Raw genomic sequence first — 21,364 nt, forward strand, 5'->3', positions numbered from 1 at the left:
CTCCAAAATTTACAAACAGCTCATGCAGATCAATAACAAAAAAACAAACAACCCCATTCAAAAATGGGCAGGAGACCTAAATAGACATTTCTCCAAAGAAGATATACAGAATGCCAACAAACACATGAAAGAATGCTCAACATCATTAATCATTAGAGAAATGCAAATCAAAACTACAATGAGATATCATCTCACACCAGTCAGAATGGCCATCATCAAAAAATCTAGAAACAATAAATGCTGGAGAGGGTGTGGAGAAAAGGGGACACTCTTGCACTGCTGGTGGGAATGTGAATTGGTTCAGCCACTATGGAGAACAGTATGGAGGTTCCTTAAAAAACTACAAATAGAATTACCATATGACCCAGCAATCCCACTACTGGGCATATACCCTGAGAAAACCAAAATTCAAAACGAGTCATGTACCAAAATGTTCATTGCAGCTCTATTTACAATAGCCCGGAGATGGAAACAACCTAAGCGCCCATCATCGGATGAATGGATAAAGAAGATGTGGCACATATACACAATGGAATATTACTCAGCCTTAAAAAGAAATGAAATTGAGCTATTTGTAATGAGATGGATAGACCTAGAGTCTGTCATACAGAGTGAAGTAAGTCAGAAAGAAAAAGACAAATACTGTATGCTAACACATATATATGGAATTTAAGGGAAAAAAAATGTCATGAAGAACCTAGGGGTAAGACAGGAATAAAGACGCAGACCTACTGGAGAACGGACTGGAGGATATGGGGAGGGGGAAGGATGAGTTTTGACAGGGTGAGAGAGAGTCATGGACATATACACACTAACAAACGTAGTAAGGTAGATAGCTGGGGGGAAGCAGCCACAAGGCACAGGGATATTAGCTCGGTGCTTTGTGACAGCCTGGAGGGGTGGGATGGGGAGAGTGGGAGGGAGGGAGACGCAAGAGGGAAGACATATGGGAACATATGTTTATGTATAGCTGATTCACTTTGTTATAAAGCAGAAACGAACACACCATTGTAAAGCAATTGTACCCCAATAAAGATGTTTAAAAAAAAAAAAAAAGTAGGCATGTAGGAATGTATACCAGCAAAGCCTACTGGGAACAGTAGTCACCATTTATTGAGTGACTACTGTGTGCCAGACACTGAATTAAGCCCTTTACAAAGATTATTCTCATGACAGTCTCTCAATTCTGCAAGACGGGTGCAATTACCGTCCCCATTGTGTAGATGAGGATACAATTTGGAGAGACCAACGGCCTCACCCAAGGCAGAGTCTACATGGCAAATTATACCTAAACACACACAATTTTCTGTGTGTGTTTTGTTTTCTTTCTGGATAAACTAAACCAGTGGCCCAAACTATAGGGAGTTGAGCCCCTGCATGTTACATGTGACACTTTAAAGCCAGCAGAATGGAACAGTGATGACATTTTAAGTGCACTCAGCACCTCACCACTGATGCAGAAAATGCACTCTTCCTGTGATTAAATACAGGAGCAGAAATCTAGATTTCCAGTTTTTGTTGAGTGACAAAAGAGTGGACAACAGAGTGAATGGAAATCTCGACTACTGGTTCTAAACCACCACCTACCACACTCTGACAGTGCCCTGCGAGGGGTCCTGGGGGGTAGCTGATGAATTAACCAGAGTCAGGAAGCCCCCCCACCTTGGCTCATCAGGCCTTCATCCCACTGAGGTCTCAATAAACGTTCCACTCAAAAAAGATCCCCCAATCATCGTCACCTAAAGCTAGAGCAACAGGGATGGTGGCACGAGCTTTTCCACAGGAAAAGGTTTTAAATGTTTCACTATTTTTTCTGTTGTGTGCCCACCCCCCTCACATTGCTTCATGTGTATGAAGGGAGTCAATGTGAACTGAAAACAAACTCACATCACTGCAGCAGGAAGGTTGCCCTCCCTCCCCGACTCCCACCTCAGCACTTAGAGGTTCATGAGAGGGTCTGAGAGCGTGAGGAACAGCAAGGGGACCTGGGGACACACCTCCTAACCTCTGCCTTTCTCCTGAGAAACAACTTTACGTTTCGTTCAACACTGATGGAGGGTGAGGCCCCCCCAGGCAGCCCCAGGGAGAAGGTGTAGGGTCTGAGCTGAGCCTCAATGGAAGGCAGGAGAGGATTCCAGCAGGTCTAGGAGCTGCAGAGGACACTGTTTTCCACTTGTGACTCCACAGCTCTTGCAGATGATGCCTTTGGGGCCTCACTGTAGGGGCCTGGCTTCTATGTCACAAAGCCCTCTGAGTTCTGACTGTGACCACCCTCCCTGTTATAGACCTGACCTGGAACGGGAGAGGTGCCCGCCTGCACAGAAGTGGGGTGAGGGTCTCAGAAGCAGCCAGCAGGGTCTCCAGACAGCAGAGGTGAGCCCAGCCAAGCACAAAAGGAGGAGGTCAAGAGATTCCAGGTAGAGGACCAGGGCTGGAGTGGGGGTGGGAGCGAGGGGATGGGAGATGAGCAGGGCCAGGATGGGGAGCGGGAAGGCTTCTGAAGACACTAGTAAAAATGGCGCCCACGTAAGGACTTTCCTCGCACCATTAATCTTGCAAGCACACCTTTGCATAATTAAACATTAGCTGAGTAATCACACATTCCACATGAGTGGGATCCAAATGTCTGAGGTTTTACTGTGTTTTAAATGGGTCAGAAAGGACAGCCTGCCTAGTGACAAACGCTACTGTAGTTTGATTTTCTGAACCACTCTGAGGAGTTTTCACACACTAAATAGAGAAATGGCTCTTAGTCAATTAGAGCTTTTTAGGAAAACAGGCAACATAATAGATCACCTATAATAAAAGAAGTAACTAAAGGATATTAGCATCAGTAAAGGAAAGGAGTGGGACACAGACTATAAAAGTAGTTTTCAGAAACAAATGTTAGTCTTCAGGTCTTCCAGGTAAGTCTGCACCTCAGGTAAAAACAAAACAAGATTGTCTTACCACAAACCTCTCAGGACTTCCCTGGTAGCACACTGGTTAAGAGTCCACCTGCCAATGCAGGGGACACGGGTTTGAGCCCTGGTCTGGGAAATCCCACATGCCGCAGAGCAACTAAGTCTATGCACCACAACTACCGAACCTGTGCTCTAGACCCCACGAGCCACAACTATGAGTCCGTGTGCCACAACTACTGAAGCCCACGTACCTTGAGCCCGTGCTCCGCAACAAGAGAAACCTGCACTAGCCACAACTAGAGAAAGCCTGTGTGCAGCAATGAAGACCCAATGCAACCAAAAATAAATAAATTAAAACAAACAAACAAAAACCTCTCACCAGGCTCATCAAGAAGAGAAGAGAGAGGACCCAAATAAACAAAATAAGAATTGAAAAAGGAGAAGAAACAACCAGTACTGCAGAAATACAAAAAACCATAAGAGAATACTATGAAAATTATATGCCAGCAAATTCAACAGCCCAGAAGAAATGGAGAAGTCTCTAGAAACACGCAGCCAACCAAAAGTGGATCAAGAAGAAATTGATAACTTGAATAGACCAATCACTAGAAGTGAAATAGAACCATTAATTTAAAAAACTCCCTACAGACAAAAGTCCAGGACCAGATGGCTTCACAGGCAAATTCTACCAAACGTACAAAGAAGAACTTATACCAATTCTCCTCAAACTCTTCCAAAAGACTGAAGAGGAAGGAATACTCCCAAAGACATTCTAGGAAGCCACCATCACCCTGATACCAAAACCATAGAAGGACACCACAAAAAAAGAAAATTACAGGCCAGTTCCTTTGAAGGATATAGATGCAAAAATTCTCAAACAAAATATTAGCAAACTGAATCCAACAACACATAAAAAAGATCATACACCATGACCAAGTTGGATTCATCCTAAGTTCACAAGGATGGTTCAACATACACAAATCAATCAATGTGATACACCACACCAACAAAAGAAAAGACAAAAACCACATGATCACCTCAATGATGCAAAAAAAAATTTTTGATAAAATTCAACATCCATTCATGACAAAAACTCTTACCAAAGTGGGTGTAGAGGGAACATAGCTCAACATAATAAAAGCTATTTATGACAAACCCACATCCAGTATAATACTCAATGGTGAAAAGCTGAAAGCCTTCCCGCTAAAATCTGGAACAAGACAAGGATGCCCACTCTCACCACTTCTATTCAACATAGTACTGGAAGTCCTAGCCACAGCAATCAGACAAGAAACAGAAATAAAAGGTATCCAAATTGGAAGGGAAGAGGTAAAATTGTCATTATATGCAGATGACATGATACTCTATATAGAAAACCCTAAAGACTCCACACAAAAACTACTAGAACTGATAAACAAATTCAGCAGAGTAGCAGGATACTTCTAGGATAACACACAGAATTCAGCAGAGTGGCAGGATACTACTAGGATAACATACAGAAATCGGTTGCATTTCTTTACACTAACAATGAAACATCAGAAAGGGAATGTAAACAATCCCTTTCAAAAACACATCAAAAGAGATATAAATAAAATACTTAGGAATAAACCTCACCAAGGAGATGAAAGACTTATATGTTGAGAACTATAAATCATTAATAAAGGAAACTGAAGATGATTCAAAGAAATGGAAAGATAGCCACGCTCTTGGATTAGAAGAATTAATATTGCTTAAATGGCCATACTATCCAAAGCAATCTACAGATTTAATGTGATCCCTATCAGAACTAAAACATATAAGCCTAAAATTTATATGAAACAATAAAAAACGCAGAATTGTCAAAGCAATCATGAGGAAAAAGAAAAAGCAGAAGGCGTGTCCCTCCCAGACTTCAGACAGTACTACAAAGCTACAGTAATCAAAAAAGCATGGTAATGGCACAAAAACAGACATTTGGATCAATGGAACAGAACACAAACCCCCAGAAATAAACCCCCACACATACAGTCAATTAATCTTGAACAAAGGAGGCAAGAATATACAATGGAGAACAGACAGTCTTTTCAGCAAGCGGTGCTGGGAAAGTTGAACCACTGCAATGTAAAGCAATGAAATTAAAACACATCCTCACACCATACACAAAAATAAACTCAAAATGGCTTAAAGACCTGAATGTAAGATATGACACCATAAAACTCTTACAAAAGAACATCGGCAAAACATTCTCTGACGTAAATCACACCAATGTTTTCTTAGGGCAGTCTCCCAAGGTAATAGAAATAAAAGCAAAAATAAACAAATGGGAACTAATCAAACTTACAAGCTTCTGTACCGAAAAGGAAACCATAAGCAAAATGAAAAGACAAGCTACAGACTGGGATAAGGTATTTGCAAGTGATGCAACTGACAAGGGCTTAACTTCCAAAACATACAAACAGCTCATACAACTCAACAACAAAAAAACAAACAGGGCTTCCCTGGTGGCGTAGTGGTTGACAGTCCGCCTGCCAATGCAGGGGACACGGGTTTGTGCCCCAGTCTGGGAAGATCCCAAATGCCGCGGAGCGGCTGTGCCCGTGAGCCATGGCCGCTGAGCCTGCGCGTCTGGAGCCTGTTGCTCCGCAATGGGAGAGGCCACAACGGTGAGAGGCCCGCGTACCGCAAAAAAAAAAAACAAAAAACAAAACAAAAAACCCACAAACAACCCAACTAAAAAATGGGCAGAAGACCTAAATAGACATTTCTCCAGATGACATACAGAGGGCCAACAGGCACAAGAAAAGATGCTCAACATCGCTAATTACTATAGAAATGCAAATCAAAACTACAAGGAGGTATCACCTCACACCAGGCAGAATGGCCATCTTTAAAATGTCTACAAATAACAAATGCTAGAGAGGGTGCAGAGAAAAGGGAACCCTCCTACACTGTTGGTGGGAAGGTAAGTTGGTGCAGCTACTGTGGAAAACAGTAAGGAGTTTCCTCAAAAAATTAAAAATAGAACTGCCATATGATCCAGCAATCCTGCTCCTGGGCACATATCAGGACAAAACTATAATTCAAAAAGATACATACACCCCTATGTTCACAGCAGCACTATTCACAATAACCAAGGCACGAAAACAACCTAAATGTCCATCGACAGATGAATGGATAAAGAAGATGTAGTACAGATATAAAATGTACTATGCTATGCAGCCATAAAAAAGAATGAAATAATGTCATTTGCAGCTCATGCATGACTTAGAGATTATCAAGTGAAGTAAGTCAGAAAGAGAAAGGCAAACACCATATGATATCATTTATATGTAGAATCTAAAATAGGACACAAATGAACTTATCTATGAAACAGAAACAGACTCACAGACATAGAGAACAGACTTGTGGTGGCTAAGGGGGAAGGGGGTAGGGGAGGGAGGGATTGGGAGTTTGGGATTAGCAGATGCAAACTATTATATACAGAATGGGTAAACAACAAGGTCCTACTGTATAGCACAGAGAATCATATTCAATATCCTGTGATAAACCATATTGGAAAAGAATATAAAAAAGAATGTGTGTGTGTGTATATATATATATGTATAACTGAATCACTTTGCTGTACAGCAGGAATTAACTCAACATTGTATCAACTGTTTTTCAATTACATACATAAAATTTTGAAAGATTAATGCCTTAACAGGTGCAGAAACTATCCAGTTTAATTATTTATTTTTGGCAGAAGTCTTATGTTCCTAAAGAGAACAAATCTCTAATTACTTTCAGGGTTTAATCTCTAGTTTTTCTCTGAGGGTGGAATGACACAGTATAGGGAGCGCTTGCTTGGCAGCAGTTCTGGAACTCATCTTGGGTTGTAATAAGCTTCATTTAAGTCCATGATAGGACACAGGTGCTATAAAATCCAACATAATTTTGGCCTATATTAATAGTAAGATAGTTTTCAGACTTGGGCAAAATCAGACCACCAAGTCTCATTCAGGGAGGGTTAGCCCGCCAGGCATTTGAAGTGTGGGGGTAATCCTGGTTGTCCCATCTTATGACACTGACAAGTACTGACAAGGCACTGACAAGCCAGAGCCTTCAGAAGATGAAGGGACCCAATGAGGAAGGGACCAGAAGCCACCTCATCCTGAATCTCGGGGGTTTGAGAGAAGATACAACAGTGCCCAAGTATTCACAGGGATGCTGAAGGAGAAGGAATAGGGTATGTCTGTGCTGCTTTGAGGGCATCAGTGTAATCAGTGAGTAGAAGTCACAGAGATGTAAGATGCTATATACTGTACGACAGAACACAATTACCTGATGGTGGAGGGGGCTGGCAATCTAGTGGGAGCACAAGAAGTGGGATCTTATGACATTATCATCCTGTAAGGACAAGCCTCACAAAGTCTCCCACACCCATTTAAGGGAAACGGCTTCATTCACAGATTCTGCCACTGCAAATATGGCCACCACAATGCCTTCTGCCCCCATCCAGGCATGCTGCACTGTCCACTAAGAGGTGGGTCCACTTCCCCAAAGCAAAGAAGAAACCACAATGAGATGGTAGGAGGGGCACAATCACAATAAAATCGTCTTACATACCTGCCAGGTGGGCGACCCACAAACTGGAAAATAATTATATCACAGAGGTTCTCTCATAGGAGTGAAAGATCTGAGCCCCACGTTAGGCTCCCCAGCCTGGGGGTCTGGCATCAGGACGGGGATCTACCAGAGCATCTGGCTTTGAAGGCCAGCAGGGTTTGATCGCAGGAGCTCCACAGGACTGGGAGAAACAGAGACTCCACTCTTGGAGGGTGCACACAAGGTCTCGTGTGCACCAGGACCCAGAGGAAAAAGCAGTGTTCTCATGGGAGCTTGGACCAGACCTACGTGCTGGTATTAGAGGATCTCCTGCTCAGGTCAGGGGGTGGCTGTGGCTCACTGCAGGGAAAAAGATACTGATGGTGGTACTTCTGGGGAGTACTCAATGCTGTGAGCCATTTTCTCACCAAGACCTGGCTCCACCCAACAGCCTGTAGGCTCCAGTGCTGGGACACCTCAGGCCAAACAACAGAGCGGGAACACAGCCCTACCCCATCAGCAGACAGCCTGCCTAAAGTCTTCCCAAACCCACAGCTGCCCTCTAAACACACCCCTTGACACAGCCCTGCTCACCAGAGGGGCAATACCCAGCTCCACCCACCAGTGGGCAGGAACCAGCCCCTCCCACCAGGAAGCCTGCGCAAGCCTCTTAGAACAGCTTCATCCACCAGTGGGCAGACAGCAGAAGCAAGAACTACAACCCTGCAGCCTGCAGAACGGAAACCGCAATCACAGAAAGTTAGATAAAATGAGACAGCAGAATAATATGTCCCAGATGAAGGAACAAGATTAAAACCCCAGAAGAATAACTAAGTCAAGTGCAGACAGGCAACCTACCCAAAAAAGAGTTCAGAGTAATGATAGTAAAGATGATCCAAGATCTCAGAAAAAGAAAAGAGGCAAGGATCGAGAAGATACAAGAAACGTTTAACAAAGAGCTATAAGATCTAAAGAACAAACAGATGAACAATACAATAACTGAAATGAAAAACAGAAGGAATCAATAACAGGATAACTGAGGCAGAAGAATGGATAACTGAGCTGGAAGACAGAATGGTAATCACTGCTGTGGAACCGAATAAAGAAAAATCAATGAAACGAAATGAGGACAGTCTAAGAGAACTTTATGACAACATTCACATTATGGGGATCCCAGAAGAAGAGAGAGAAAGAACCTGAGAAAATATCTGAAGAGATAACAGCTGAAAACTTCCCTAACATAGGAAAGGAAACAGACACCCAAGTCCAGGAAGTGCAGAGAATCCCAGGCAGGATAAACTCAAGGAGGAACATGCCAAGACACATAGTAATCAAACTGACTAAAAGCAACAAGGGAATTCCCATAAGGTTATCAGCTAATTTTTCAGCAGAAACTCTGCAGGCCAGAAGGGAGTGGCACAATATATTTAAAGTGATGAACGGTAAGAACCTACAACCAAGAAAACTCTACCCAGCAAGGCTCTCATTCAGATTCAATGGAGAAATCAAAATCTTTACAGACAAGCAAAAGCTAAGAGAATTCAGCACCACCAGACCACATTTGCAAAAAATGCTACAGGAACGTCTCTAGGTAGAAAAGAAAAGGCCAAAACTAGAAACAAGAAAATTATTTATATAAAAGCTCACCAGTAAAGGCAAACATACAGTAAAGGTAGGAAATCATCCACACACAAATATCAAAACCAGCAACTGTGAGAAGAGGAGAGTACAAATGCAGGATACTGGAAATGCATTTGAAATTAAAAGACCAGCAACTTAAAACAATCTTGTTTATATATAGACTGCTATATCAAAACCTCATGGGAACTGCAAACCGAAAATCTACAATAGGTACACAAAAAAGAAAAAGGAATCCAAACACAACACTAAAATTAGTCATCAAATCACAAGAGAAGAGAACAAAAGAGGACAGGCAGAAAAAAGACCTACAAAAACAAATCCAAAACAATTAACAAAATGATGATAAGAACATACATATCAATAATTACCTTAAATGTAAATGGATTAAATGCTCCAACCAAAAGACACAGACTTGCTGAATGGATACAAAAACAAGACCCGTATATATGCTGTCTACAAGAGACCCACATCAGACCTAGGGACACATACAGACTGAAAGTGAGGTGATCAGAAAAGGAATTCCATGCAAATGGAAATCAAAAGAAAGCAGCAGTAGCAATATTCATATCAGACAAAAATAGACTTTAAAATAAAGACTGTTACAAGAGACAATGGAGGACACTGCATAATGATGAAGGGATCAATCCAACAAGAATATGGAAGAATTGTAAATATATATGCACCCAACGCAGAAGCACCTCAACATATAAGGCAAATGCTAACAGCCATAAAAGGAGAAATTAACAGTAACACAATAATAGTAGGGGACTTTAACAACCCACTTTCATCAGTGGACAGATCATCAGACAGAAAATCAATAAGGAAACACAGGTCTTAAATGACACATTAGACCAGATGGACTTAATTGCTATTTTTAGTGCATTATCCAAAAGTAACAGAGTATATATTCCTTTCAAGTACACATGGAACATTCTCCAGGATTGATCATGTGCTGGGCCACAAAGCGAGCCTCAGTAAATTTTAAAAATTGAAATCATATCAAGCATCTTTTCCAACCACAACACTACGAGATTAGAAATCAACTACAAGAAAACGCCTGTAAAAAACACAAACACGTAGAGGCTAAACAATATGCTATCAATACTAAACAACCAGTGGATCACTGAAGAAATCAGAGGAAATAAAAAAATACTGAGAGATAAATGAAAACAAAAGCATGATGATCCAAAACCTGTGGGATGCAGCAAAATCAGTTCTAAGAGGGAACTTCATAGCCATACAATCTTACTTCAGGAAACATAATAATCTCAAATAAACAACCTAACTTTACAACTAATGCAACTAGAGAAAGAAGAACAAATAAAACCCAAAGTTAGCAGAAGGAAAGAAACCATAAAGACCAGAGCAGAAATGAATGAAATAGAGATGAAGAAATCAATAGATAAGGTCAATGAAACTAAAAGCTGATTCTTTGAAAAGATAAACAAAACTGACAAACCTTTAGCCAGATTCATGAAGAAAAAAAGCAGGAGGACTCAAATCAATAAAATTAGCAGTGAAAAAGAAGTTACAACTGACACCACAGAAATACAAAGGATCATAAGAGACTACTACACACAACTATATGACAACCACAAAGAAATGGACAAATGCTTATTATTAGCAAGGTATAATCTTCCAACACGGAACCGGGAAGAAACAGCAAATATGAGCAGACCAATCATAAGTACTGAAATTGAACCTGTGATTTAAAAAACTCCCAACAAACAAAAGTCCAGGACCAGATGGCTTCACAGGTGAATTCTATCAAACATTTAGAGAAGAGTTAACACCTATCCTTTCAAACTATTCCAAAAAATTGCAGAGGAAGGAACACTCCCAAGCTCATTCTATAGGCCACCATCACACTGATTCCAAAACCAGACAAAGATACCACAAAAGAAAAGTAAATTACAGGCCAGTATCACTGAAGAACATGGACACAAAAATCCTCAACAAAATACTAGCAAATCGAATCCAACAATACACTAAAAGAATCATGCACCATGATCAAGTGGGATTTATCCCAAGATGCAAGGATTCTTCAATATCCACAAATCAATCAGTGTGATACACCACATTAACAAATTGAAGAATAAAAACCATACGATCATCTCAATAGATGCAGAAAAAGCTTTTGACAAAATTCAACACCCATTTATGATAAAAACTCTCCAGAAAGTGGGCATAGAGGGAACCTACCTCAACATGATTAAGGCCATATATGACAAACCTACAGCTAACATCATACTTAATGGTGAAAACCTGGATGCATTTCCTCTAAGATCAGGAACAAGACAAGGATGTCCACTCTCACCACTTTTATTCAACATAGTTTTGGAAGTTCTAGCCACAGCAAGCAGAGAAGAAAAAGAAATAAAAGGAATCCAAAATGGAAAAGAAGTTAAACTGTCACTATTTGCAGATGACATGATACTGTACATAGAAAATCCTAAAGATGCTACCAGAAAACTACCAGAGGTCATCAATGAATTTGGTAAAGTTGCAGGATACAAAATTAATACACAGAAATCTATTGCATTTCTATACACTAACAACAAAAGATCAGAAAGAGAAATTAAGGAAACGATCCCATTTACTGTCACATCAAAAAGAATAAAATACCTAGGAATAAACCTATCTAAGGAGGCAAAAGACCTGTACTCTGAAAACTATAAGACACTGATGAAAGAAATCAAAGATAACACAACCAGATGGAAAGATATACCATGTTCTTGGATTGGAAGAATCAATATTGTCAAAATGACTATACTACCCAAAGCAATCTACAGATTCAATGCAATCCCTGTCAAATTACCAATGGCATTTTTCACAGAACTAGAACAAAAACAATTTTTTGAATTTGTATGGAGACACAAAAGATCCTGAATAGCCAAAGCAGTCTTGAGAAAGAAAAATGGAGCTGGCAGTATCAGGCTCCCTGACATCAGACTATACTGCAAAGCTCCAGTGATCAAAACAGTATGGTACTGGCACAACAACAGAAATATAGATCAATGGAACAGGACAGAAAGTCCACAGATAAACCCATGCACTTATGGTCACCTAATCTATGATAAAGGAGGCAAGCATATACAGTGGAGAAAAGATAGTCTCTTCAATACATGGTGCTGAGGAAACTGGACAGCTACATGTGAAAGAATGAAATTAGAATATTCTTTAACACTATACACAAAAATAAACTCAAAATGGGTTAATGACCTAAATGTAAGACCAGATACTGTAAAACTCTTAGAGAAAAACATAGGCACAACACTCTTGGACATAAACTGCAGCAATATCTTTTTCGATCTGTCTTCTAGAGTAATGGAAATAAAAAGAAAAATAAACAAATGGGAACTGATTAAACTCAAAAGGTTTTGCACAGCAAAGAAAATGAAAAAAAACCCCAAGAGACAACTATGGAATGGGAGAAAATATTTGCAAACAATGCAGCTGACAAGGGCTTAATTTCCAAAATTTACAAGCAGCTCATGCAGCTCAATAGCAAAAAACAAACAAACAAAAAAGTAACCCAATCAAAAATGGGCAGAAGACCTAAATAGACATTTCTCCAAAGAAGACATAGAGGTGGCCACGAGGCACATGAAAAGATGCTCAACATTTTTAATTTTTAGAGAAATGCAAATCAAAACTACAATGAGGTATCACCTCACACCAGTCAGAATGGCCATCATCAAAAAGTCTACAAACAGGGAACTTCCCTGGTGGCGCACTGGTTAAGAATCCACCTGCCAATGTAGGGAACATGGGTTCGAGCCCTGCTCCGGGAAGATCCCATATGCCGCGGAGCAACTAAGCCCGTGTGCCACAACTACTGAGCCTGCATACTAGAGCCCATGAGCCACAACTACTGAGCCCGCGTGCCAAAACTACTGAAGCCCATGCACCTAGAGCCTGTGCTCCGCAACAAGAGAAGCCACTGCAATGAGAAGCCCACGCACCACAACGAAGAGTAGTCCCTGCTCACCACAATTAGAGAAAGCCCGTGTGTGGCAACAAAGACCCAACTCAGCCAAAAATAAGTAAATAAAATAAATAAATTTTTTAAAAAGTCTATAAACAATAAATGTTGGAGAGGATGTGGAGAAAAGGGAACCCTCCTACAGGGCTGGAGAAAAGGGAACCCTCCTACAGGGTTGGTGGGACTATAAATTGGTACAGCCACTCTGGAGAAGAGTATGGAGGTTCCTTAAGAAACTAAAAACAGAGCTACCATATGATTAAGCAATCCCACTCCTGGGCATATATCTGGAGAAAATCATGGTTCAAGAGGATACATGTACCCCAATGTTCAGGATTTTTATGAAGTGCCAGTATGAATTCTGTGAGTTTTAGAAGTTTATTAAACTATGTTATATCCTTTTCTTTGCGGGGTGGCTGCTTGTGTTTGTGTATTTGTGTGTGTGTGTGTGTGTGTGTGTGTTTGACAGTTTTACTCTTTTTGCTCATTTCATCAGGAATATGGGAAGGAAGTTCTGCAATGATTTTTTTTAATTTTTTATTTTATATTGAAGTACAGTTGATTTACAATGCTGTTAGTTTCACGTGTACAGCAAAGTGATTCAGTTATACATATACATATATCTATTCTTTTTCAAATTCTTTTCCCATTTAGGTCCTGAAAATTCTAACAGCCCACCAACCTGGAGAGATATAAACTGAGTGTCTTTCTCCTTTTACTTCTGTTTGATGGAGAAGAGATGATGGGACAGGGGGTGGGAAGAAAGAGGTGAGATGGAAAAGTTAGGAATGGGGCTGACACACAAATATATAAAGCAATGATTTTCAGACAGTGCAAGACAGGGAGCCCTGGGAGAAGGGGTATGGACACAAGGTCCAGCTCATTGCCTGGAGAGCTTCCCAGAGCCCAACAGCCCCTCTTTGGAGCTCAGGGAGGCAAAGCGGCTGCAAGGGTAGTGGTGGAGAGGGAGGGAGGGCTACAACAGCTATTGTAAATATACAATAGGATATTGTACCATGAGCACAAAGGGAGGGAGAGGATATCATGAGCACAAAGAAGAGAAGCAGGAAATTCAAAATAAAAGCCCCACCGGACAGGATTAATGGCAGATTAGATGCTGTAGAACATACAGCAGTATTGTTTGAAGACTAGAAAACTTGAAGACTAGCATTGCTTGCAGCACTAGAAACTATTTAAAAAAAAAAAAAACAGCAAAAAGGCCTAAACAAATGAACAGTGCATCTGTGACTTATGGGATAGTATCAAGCAGTACATATGTACAAATGGAGTCACAGAAGGAGAGGGGAGAAAGGGTAAAACAGAAAAAAATTTAAAGAAACTATGGCTGAAAAATTTCCAAGTTTGCTGAAAACTGTAAATCCATATATAGAAAAACCTCAAAGGACTCTAAGCAGGAAAAACATAAAGAAAGCCACACTAAGGCCCGTCATGATCTTTTTAGAAAAAATCTAAAAAAAACAAAGACCCCAACAAAAAGATGCTCAAACTCTATACACTGATTAGACTTGCTAAACTGATAATAACAAACATTGACAAGGGTGTGGAGTAACTGGAACTCTCCTAACACTGCTGGGGGCAATTCACAATGGAACAGTTCATAAAGCAGTTTGTAAAGCAGTTGGCAATTTCTTATAGAGTCTGATATACACTTACCATGTGAGCAATTCCACTCATAGGTATTTACCCAAGAAAAATAAAAACATACGTTCACACAAAGACTTGAACGTGAATGTTCATTGCAGCTGTATTCTTAATAGGTAAAACCTGGAAGCAACCCAAATGTCCATCAACTAGTGAACAAACGAAGTACGGTACACCCATAGGATAGAATACTATTCATCAATTAAAAGGAATAGCTTACTGAAACATACATCAACTTGGATGAATCTCAGAAGCATTATCCTAAATGCAAGAAGCCAGGCACAAAGTTTATTACTACACGATTCCATTTATGTGACATTCTGGAATGCGTGAAACTAGAGATGGCAATCAGACCAGAGATCAGCAAGGTGGGGGAGTTTACTATGAAGGGGCACAAGGGAACTTCTAGGGATGATGCTCTATCATCACTGTGGTAGGTTGCATGATTATATACATTTGTCAAAATTCATTGAACTGTGCAGTTAAAATTGGTGGATTTTATTTTATGTAAATTATACCTCAACAATGCTCATCAAAAAAGAGAGGATGGTGCTATCTAATGAGTGTGAGGTCTTGAGGGCTGGCTTCTGAATTAAAGAAGCAATCAGAAGCCTGCGGGAATGAATTACACCCTCTCCCCAGTTATGGAGCAGAAACCCTAGAACAGGACATTTACAAACTCTGAGAAAGCTGGGTCTAAGTATCCGAACAAAGGCTGTCTATGACCCCAGCTGAGATTTCTCTCTTCTCCGCCATTCCCTCAGGCTACAGAAAAGCATGGGCGATTTCTTGGACTGGTGGTGAGAGCGAACCAGTTTAAATATTGAGCTTAGAGCAAGCAACATGGGAACTACAGTCTGGTGACGTTTAAACCTGGATAATGGAAAAATAACAATATGCCTAGCTGCCCACCCAGAAATATTAAAAAGTGCTAACTCATCTCTCATAGCAGAAGGGCAACCAACAAAGCTTATAACTGAAATGTATAGCTTTCAAAAACCCAACAAAATGACTCCAATTAACATTTTTCATAGTCTCTTTTCTTAACCTCAGAGGGATTTTATAGGAAAGAAAAACCTCTAGGGTAAAAATTGTTCAGCAATTCCTTTAGTTTCTTTATGGTTTGCTTTTTTCCTGTGAAATTACGTGAAGTGAAACTTAGTACTTAAAAAAATTAAATAGAGAAATTATAGTAGGATTCTATCTACTGATACACCTTATTTCATAATAACTGAGACACTAGTACTTATGAGACATACATACCACTATTTTATACACCACTAAGGAAGAAAATCACTCCAATTTAACTAGGCTACAATGCAAAGATGCCATGCATTATAAGATACACACCAATATCAAAGATGTGAAAAACGGGAAAAAAGTATGACTCAGGATCAAAAACATGTATCTCCATCCATCCATCCATATGCATATAAAAAGGTTCCTGGAATAAGGTCACTTACATTTAATAATAATTATTTCTCAGAGGGAGGATCTGAGGTCATTTTAAAACTTATCTTTTATACATTAAAAAAGTTCTTTAAAATGAAGACATATTTACAAAAACAAATGAATGATTTTTATTCAAAGAAAAAAATGACTGGAAGTAAATATGCCAAGATGTTAACAGCGGGTCATTCTGGATATGGAATCAGAGGTGACATTTCTCCTTCGTTCATTTCTGTATTTTAAAGCAACTCTTAAAGTTGAAAAAACTAAACAAAGCTAGCAAGGACTCATGAAAACTGGGCTGGACATCCTTGGACGAAAGGAGTTTGTGGCCGGGCGCCTGCTCTGGGGGTGACCCATCACCCCGGCTCTGCAAGTCCTTCATCCTGCGATGATTGGTCACCCTGCCTCCCTTGTTGTTCACATGAGTGGGGTGATTCAGAAGGAAAGACACTTCTGATTTGACTCTAGAGTGGTGGCACTCAATTTTTTAGGGCGCCTGCGAATCCCCTGAGGAACGTGTCACACAGCCAGATTCCTGCGTCCACCCCTGAGATGCTGACCCAGGAGGTCTGTGGTGGGGCTTAGGAGACTATGTTTTAAGCACCCAGGTAATTCTTACACCTGGCCTCACAGCTCCGGGGCTCCCTCAGCACGTCTGGAGGGAAAGTCTGGAACCTTCCCCAAGCCTCTGTGCCCCCATGAGGGCACCCGCTGCCAACTACATACCACACAGGGCCCTGGAGGGCTGGACTCCCTCCAAGGTCTGTGCAAAGAACGGGTGGTGAGGGGAACTCAAGGGACCCATCCCCTCCTGCCAGGAAAAGGCTGGGAGCTCAACTCAGACCCAAACTCATGTCTAAAACTCCACCGGCACTGATTCTTCTAAAGAAAGTTTAAACCCGAGAAATATGCAGCAATGAGAAAAGCCCTCCTATTGTACAGAAAAGACACACAGACCTCTCCAACTCTTCCCCACTCAGCGCTTGGGTTCTACCATACTCAAACATCAGCTACGGCAAATACTACCCTGGGGGTTTTAAAAAGATCTATTACCCTGTTCTATACGTTTGTTTCCATATGTACGTAAGTCTGAGGTGCTAATTCTATCTCCTGGACATAATTCAAAAGAAAACAGTCTCCTCAGCATAGCTGTTTGGTTCAATTTCATGTTTCTAAAACCTGAGCCATTACTTTATGTCAGCTGTTTTTCATGAATATGTGCGCCAGCCTCCCATTTTCAGGGGTTCTTAGCCCAGTACTTCTCAAACTGTAATGTGCGTAAGAATCCCCCGGGATCTTGTAAAAAAGGCAGATTCTGACTCAGCAGGCCTGGGGCAGGGCCCGGGAGTCTGCATTGTGAACAAGCTCCCAGGTGAGGCCCAGGCTGCTGGTTCCTGGACCAGAATGGAGTAGCAAGGATAGCTGACAGATGAGAAATTGGCTCCCTGAGTCTGTTTTGCCTATAATAAAATAAAAAAGCCAAATGAGCATTTGTTTCTATCACAGGGCTATAGACAACGATGCAATCATTTCCTGAGGTCTGCAGGAAATTGGTAATGTACAACCCCATCTCTGGTTGGGAGTGAGTCAGCAAGTTGTAAAGCCAAATTCCTCTTCATGGTAAATTTTTCTATCTGCTGTTTACTGAACTGCAAATGATCAGAGTTAAATACTAAGCAGACGATCCAGAGATGCAAAAAAGTACATGTGTAGGAAGGGAAGTATTTGAAGAAGTTTAGAAAATGACTTACTATAAAAATGAGTAAGGGTTTAAGATGAGAAAGTGCAAGTTGGCTAGCTCTGAAAGGGTGACTTTTCATTAAATTAAATCAGAAAACCCTTGTCAGCTGCAGGAGGGATTTTTTTTTTTTTTTTTTGTCTAAATTGTAGTTTATTATCATCTACATGTATGTATTTCCCAAATTTTTTTTACATGAGTATATGTTACTTTGAAAATTAGGGATGCAGGATGGATCTTTTAACTTGAAGGGGAACAGAGAAATTAAGAGGCAGCTGTGATAATGTCTTTTGAATTCAACTGAGAAGAAAGTTTGGAGGGTGAACCAGAGAGTAATTTTACATTGAGCTGTCCAAGGCCCAGAGTGAAATAATGTTTCTGTGTTATTATTATTCAAGGTCCCAAACACTGAGATAAAGAAAAGATCAGAGAGACAAAATGCAAAAAAAGTTCCAAGGCACATACATAACATTAGTTTTAAAATCATGTCATATTATATATACCACAGAGAAAAAGACTAGGAGAATGTACAGCAAAAGACCCTGGACGGTGGGACTATGTTTACCTTTGGTTATGCTATTTTGACATTTTCTATAACGAAAAAATTACTTTTATAATAAAAGTAATAAAAGTTAATTTTTTCAAATGGTCATGCTGAGATAGGAAGATGGAAGGAAAGGAGGGAAGAAGGGAGGGAGGGAGAGAGAGACAGAAAGAAAGGAAAAGAAAGAAAGAAGGAAGCAGATAAACAAACAGATACAGATGGTTTCTCCCTTGAAGGGAAATTTTTTTCAAACAGCAATTCCTTTACATATTTCTTTTGATTATGCCCCCCACAATTCTATCCTGCTTTTTCCCTGGGATCATATTGACATTAAGGCTGTGATTATACTTTAAAGCATTGAATGAAATCTGAAGAACTAGAATCTTGAAATTCCCAGTCATTCCTCTGTAATCAGTGCTTTCTATTTCACATGTAGCAACTGGCATTTATGAACTTTACGATGCTTTAAGGACGAAATGCAGATCCTTTCCCTTCTTGGCAGAATCCACAAGGTGCCAACTGCTCGAGTCCCCTGTTCTCCCTCGGAGCTGCACCGCCCAGCTACTGTGCCCACAGCAGACTCTCCAGAAAGCAGAGTTCTCATTCGATTTTTGTGACCATGCCATAGCTTCAAGTGGCTGGTAATGGACAGTGCAGGAAATGGTATACTAACAGGAAGAAACATGCTGAACAAGGATGCAAAATCACCAGCATCAGAAACAACTCGGAAAATACCTTTAAGATGGTAATATTCCAGGTAAAGCTCTCCACAGCTTTTTGCAGTTTGCGTTCCTTCAGACCTTCCTTGGTGCCTATGCTGTGCAAGTGTTCATGGAATTCCATGGCTGAAAGAAACAGAAAGACAAAGGATATTACTTCCCCACCCAATCTGTGGTAATGAGCCGGCAATATTTACTTTTCTAGGTACAGCTGAAACGATTCCAACCTCCATTGAGATTTCATAAAGTGCCTATTTAAGAATGTAACAATGGGGGAAACACTGCAAATTCACGGCATCCGTGAGGCAGAAGGCGTCTTAGAGGTGGGTGCTCATGGATTGGAAGGGCTGCAGGGCACAGGTGATCGTCCTCATTCTTATGTTAGAGATGAGATGTCTGAGGCTCAGCCAGGTTCAGAGACACTGAGGCTGTGGAGGGAGCAGCAGAACAGCTGGACCAGAATCCAGGTCTTTGGAATCTCAGAGGCAGATTTCAGCTCTGCCAAGGACACGATGTTGGCAATTAGGGATGAAAAGAGTGCAAAGCAATGTATCTCCTGTCCCAGTAAAAGTCAATCTGAGGTCAGACCCCAAGCCTACTGTAGAGGGGAGGGGATGAGGAGAATGCCCAAGAACTCTAACTCTCAATAATTTACATAACCAATGCATATTCCCCATCCTCATTCAAAATAGCCTGAAGGCACGAATGGCGTGCCAGTCCTTTTCCTGGTTTAATATCATTAAAACTCATGGAAAGTTTTCATATTCACCTGCAGTCACTTATCCCATCTCTGGCCAATGGGAACCCCGCAGGTGGGTTCCTAGGTTCTTCTGAAATCACTAAATAGTCTTTGATATGTCCCTTGCTTTCCAGCACAAGATGTTCTAGACCTACCAAGTACATTTCTCATCACAGACGTGGAACCAGGCATTTCTCCAGGGACCTCTGGACTCTTACAGTGGGGAATGGTGTTTAAAGACCACAATCTGGGGGCTAGGAGTGCGCACTGTTACTGAGTTTCCACTGTTTTCTAGGCCTTTATATTGAACAGATCTCAGGTACATGGAGGGTTTTTTTGTTTTTTTTTTTTGCGGTACGCGGGACTCTTACTGTTGTGGCCTCTCCCGTTGTGGAGCACAGGCTCCGGACGCGCAGGCTCAGCGGCCATGGCTCACGGGCCCAGCCACTCCGCGGCATGTGGGATCTTTCCGGACCGGGGCACGAACCCGTGTCCCCTGCATCGGCAGGCGGACTCTCAACCACTGCGCCACCAGGGAAGCCCGGAGTATTTTTTTAAGGGAAGAATAAGATCTTACTCATACTTCTAATTCAAACTTAAATATACAGGAATTTTACATAATTTTAAAAAATCTTATGCTTATTTCTTTTCTCTTAGGTAGACAATCTTAATTCTTAACCACACAAACATAACCAATAGTAAGACCGCTAAATACAATTTAAACTCTGCATTTTTTTTGTCCTTAGAGTATCTCATTGAGAATGTACAGAAGAAGTATTGTGTTCTAAGGTCTGTCAGAGTAATTTCTTTCTTTATGTGGATATGTCACTTAAAGTATAATCCCCTTCATTTGTTTCCTTTCCCCACCCACCACTCCCTTCATTTGTTTCCTTTCCCCACCCCCACCCCGCCCCTATGTGGCGGGCGGGAAGTGATTTTGCTTTTTTGGGTATAATTTGTTTTATGATTCCAAAGTCAAACTACATATCAGGGTGCATTCAGGTAAATCTTACTTTCTTCCTGGTCTCCTCTACTCTGACCCCTCCCTCCTCCTATGCATTTTTCTTAGTTTTATATTTATCTTTTATTGCCTTGTTTCTCCTTGAAAATCTAAGCGAACGTGTTCACATATCCACAGTCCTCCCTTTCTTGCACAGAGCCAGCATACCACGCACACTGCTCTGTACCGTGGTTTTTCTCCTCAGGTAACTACGTAGTGGAGATCACTCCCCGCCAGTGTGTCAAGCTCTTCTTCACTCTTTTTCTAACACTTACATAGGCTCCCACATTGTGTGGATGAGCCAGCATTTATTTAACCAGTCCTCACTGATGGACATTGTCTCCAATCTTTTGCTATTACAAATAATGTTGGAGCAGCTGTAATTTTTACAAGACATTTCCGGCGTTCTTTCGTACAT

General features: G+C 41.0%; 1 protein-coding gene across 1 annotated transcript in view; it reads right to left on the minus strand.

The window, feature by feature from the left end:
* PLCL2 (phospholipase C like 2) overlaps positions 1-21,364 on the minus strand; it is a 202,205-nt gene that overhangs the window by 14,083 nt on the left and 166,758 nt on the right. Inside the window, exon 5 of the mRNA XM_065876327.1 lies at positions 19,224-19,333. Coding sequence (XP_065732399.1) covers positions 19,224-19,333 — 110 coding nt within the window. The remainder of the gene's footprint in view (positions 1-19,223; positions 19,334-21,364) is intronic.

Source organism: Phocoena phocoena, chromosome 4 (genome assembly GCF_963924675.1).
Source record: "Phocoena phocoena chromosome 4, mPhoPho1.1, whole genome shotgun sequence".
Taxonomy (NCBI): Eukaryota; Metazoa; Chordata; class Mammalia; order Artiodactyla; family Phocoenidae; genus Phocoena; species Phocoena phocoena.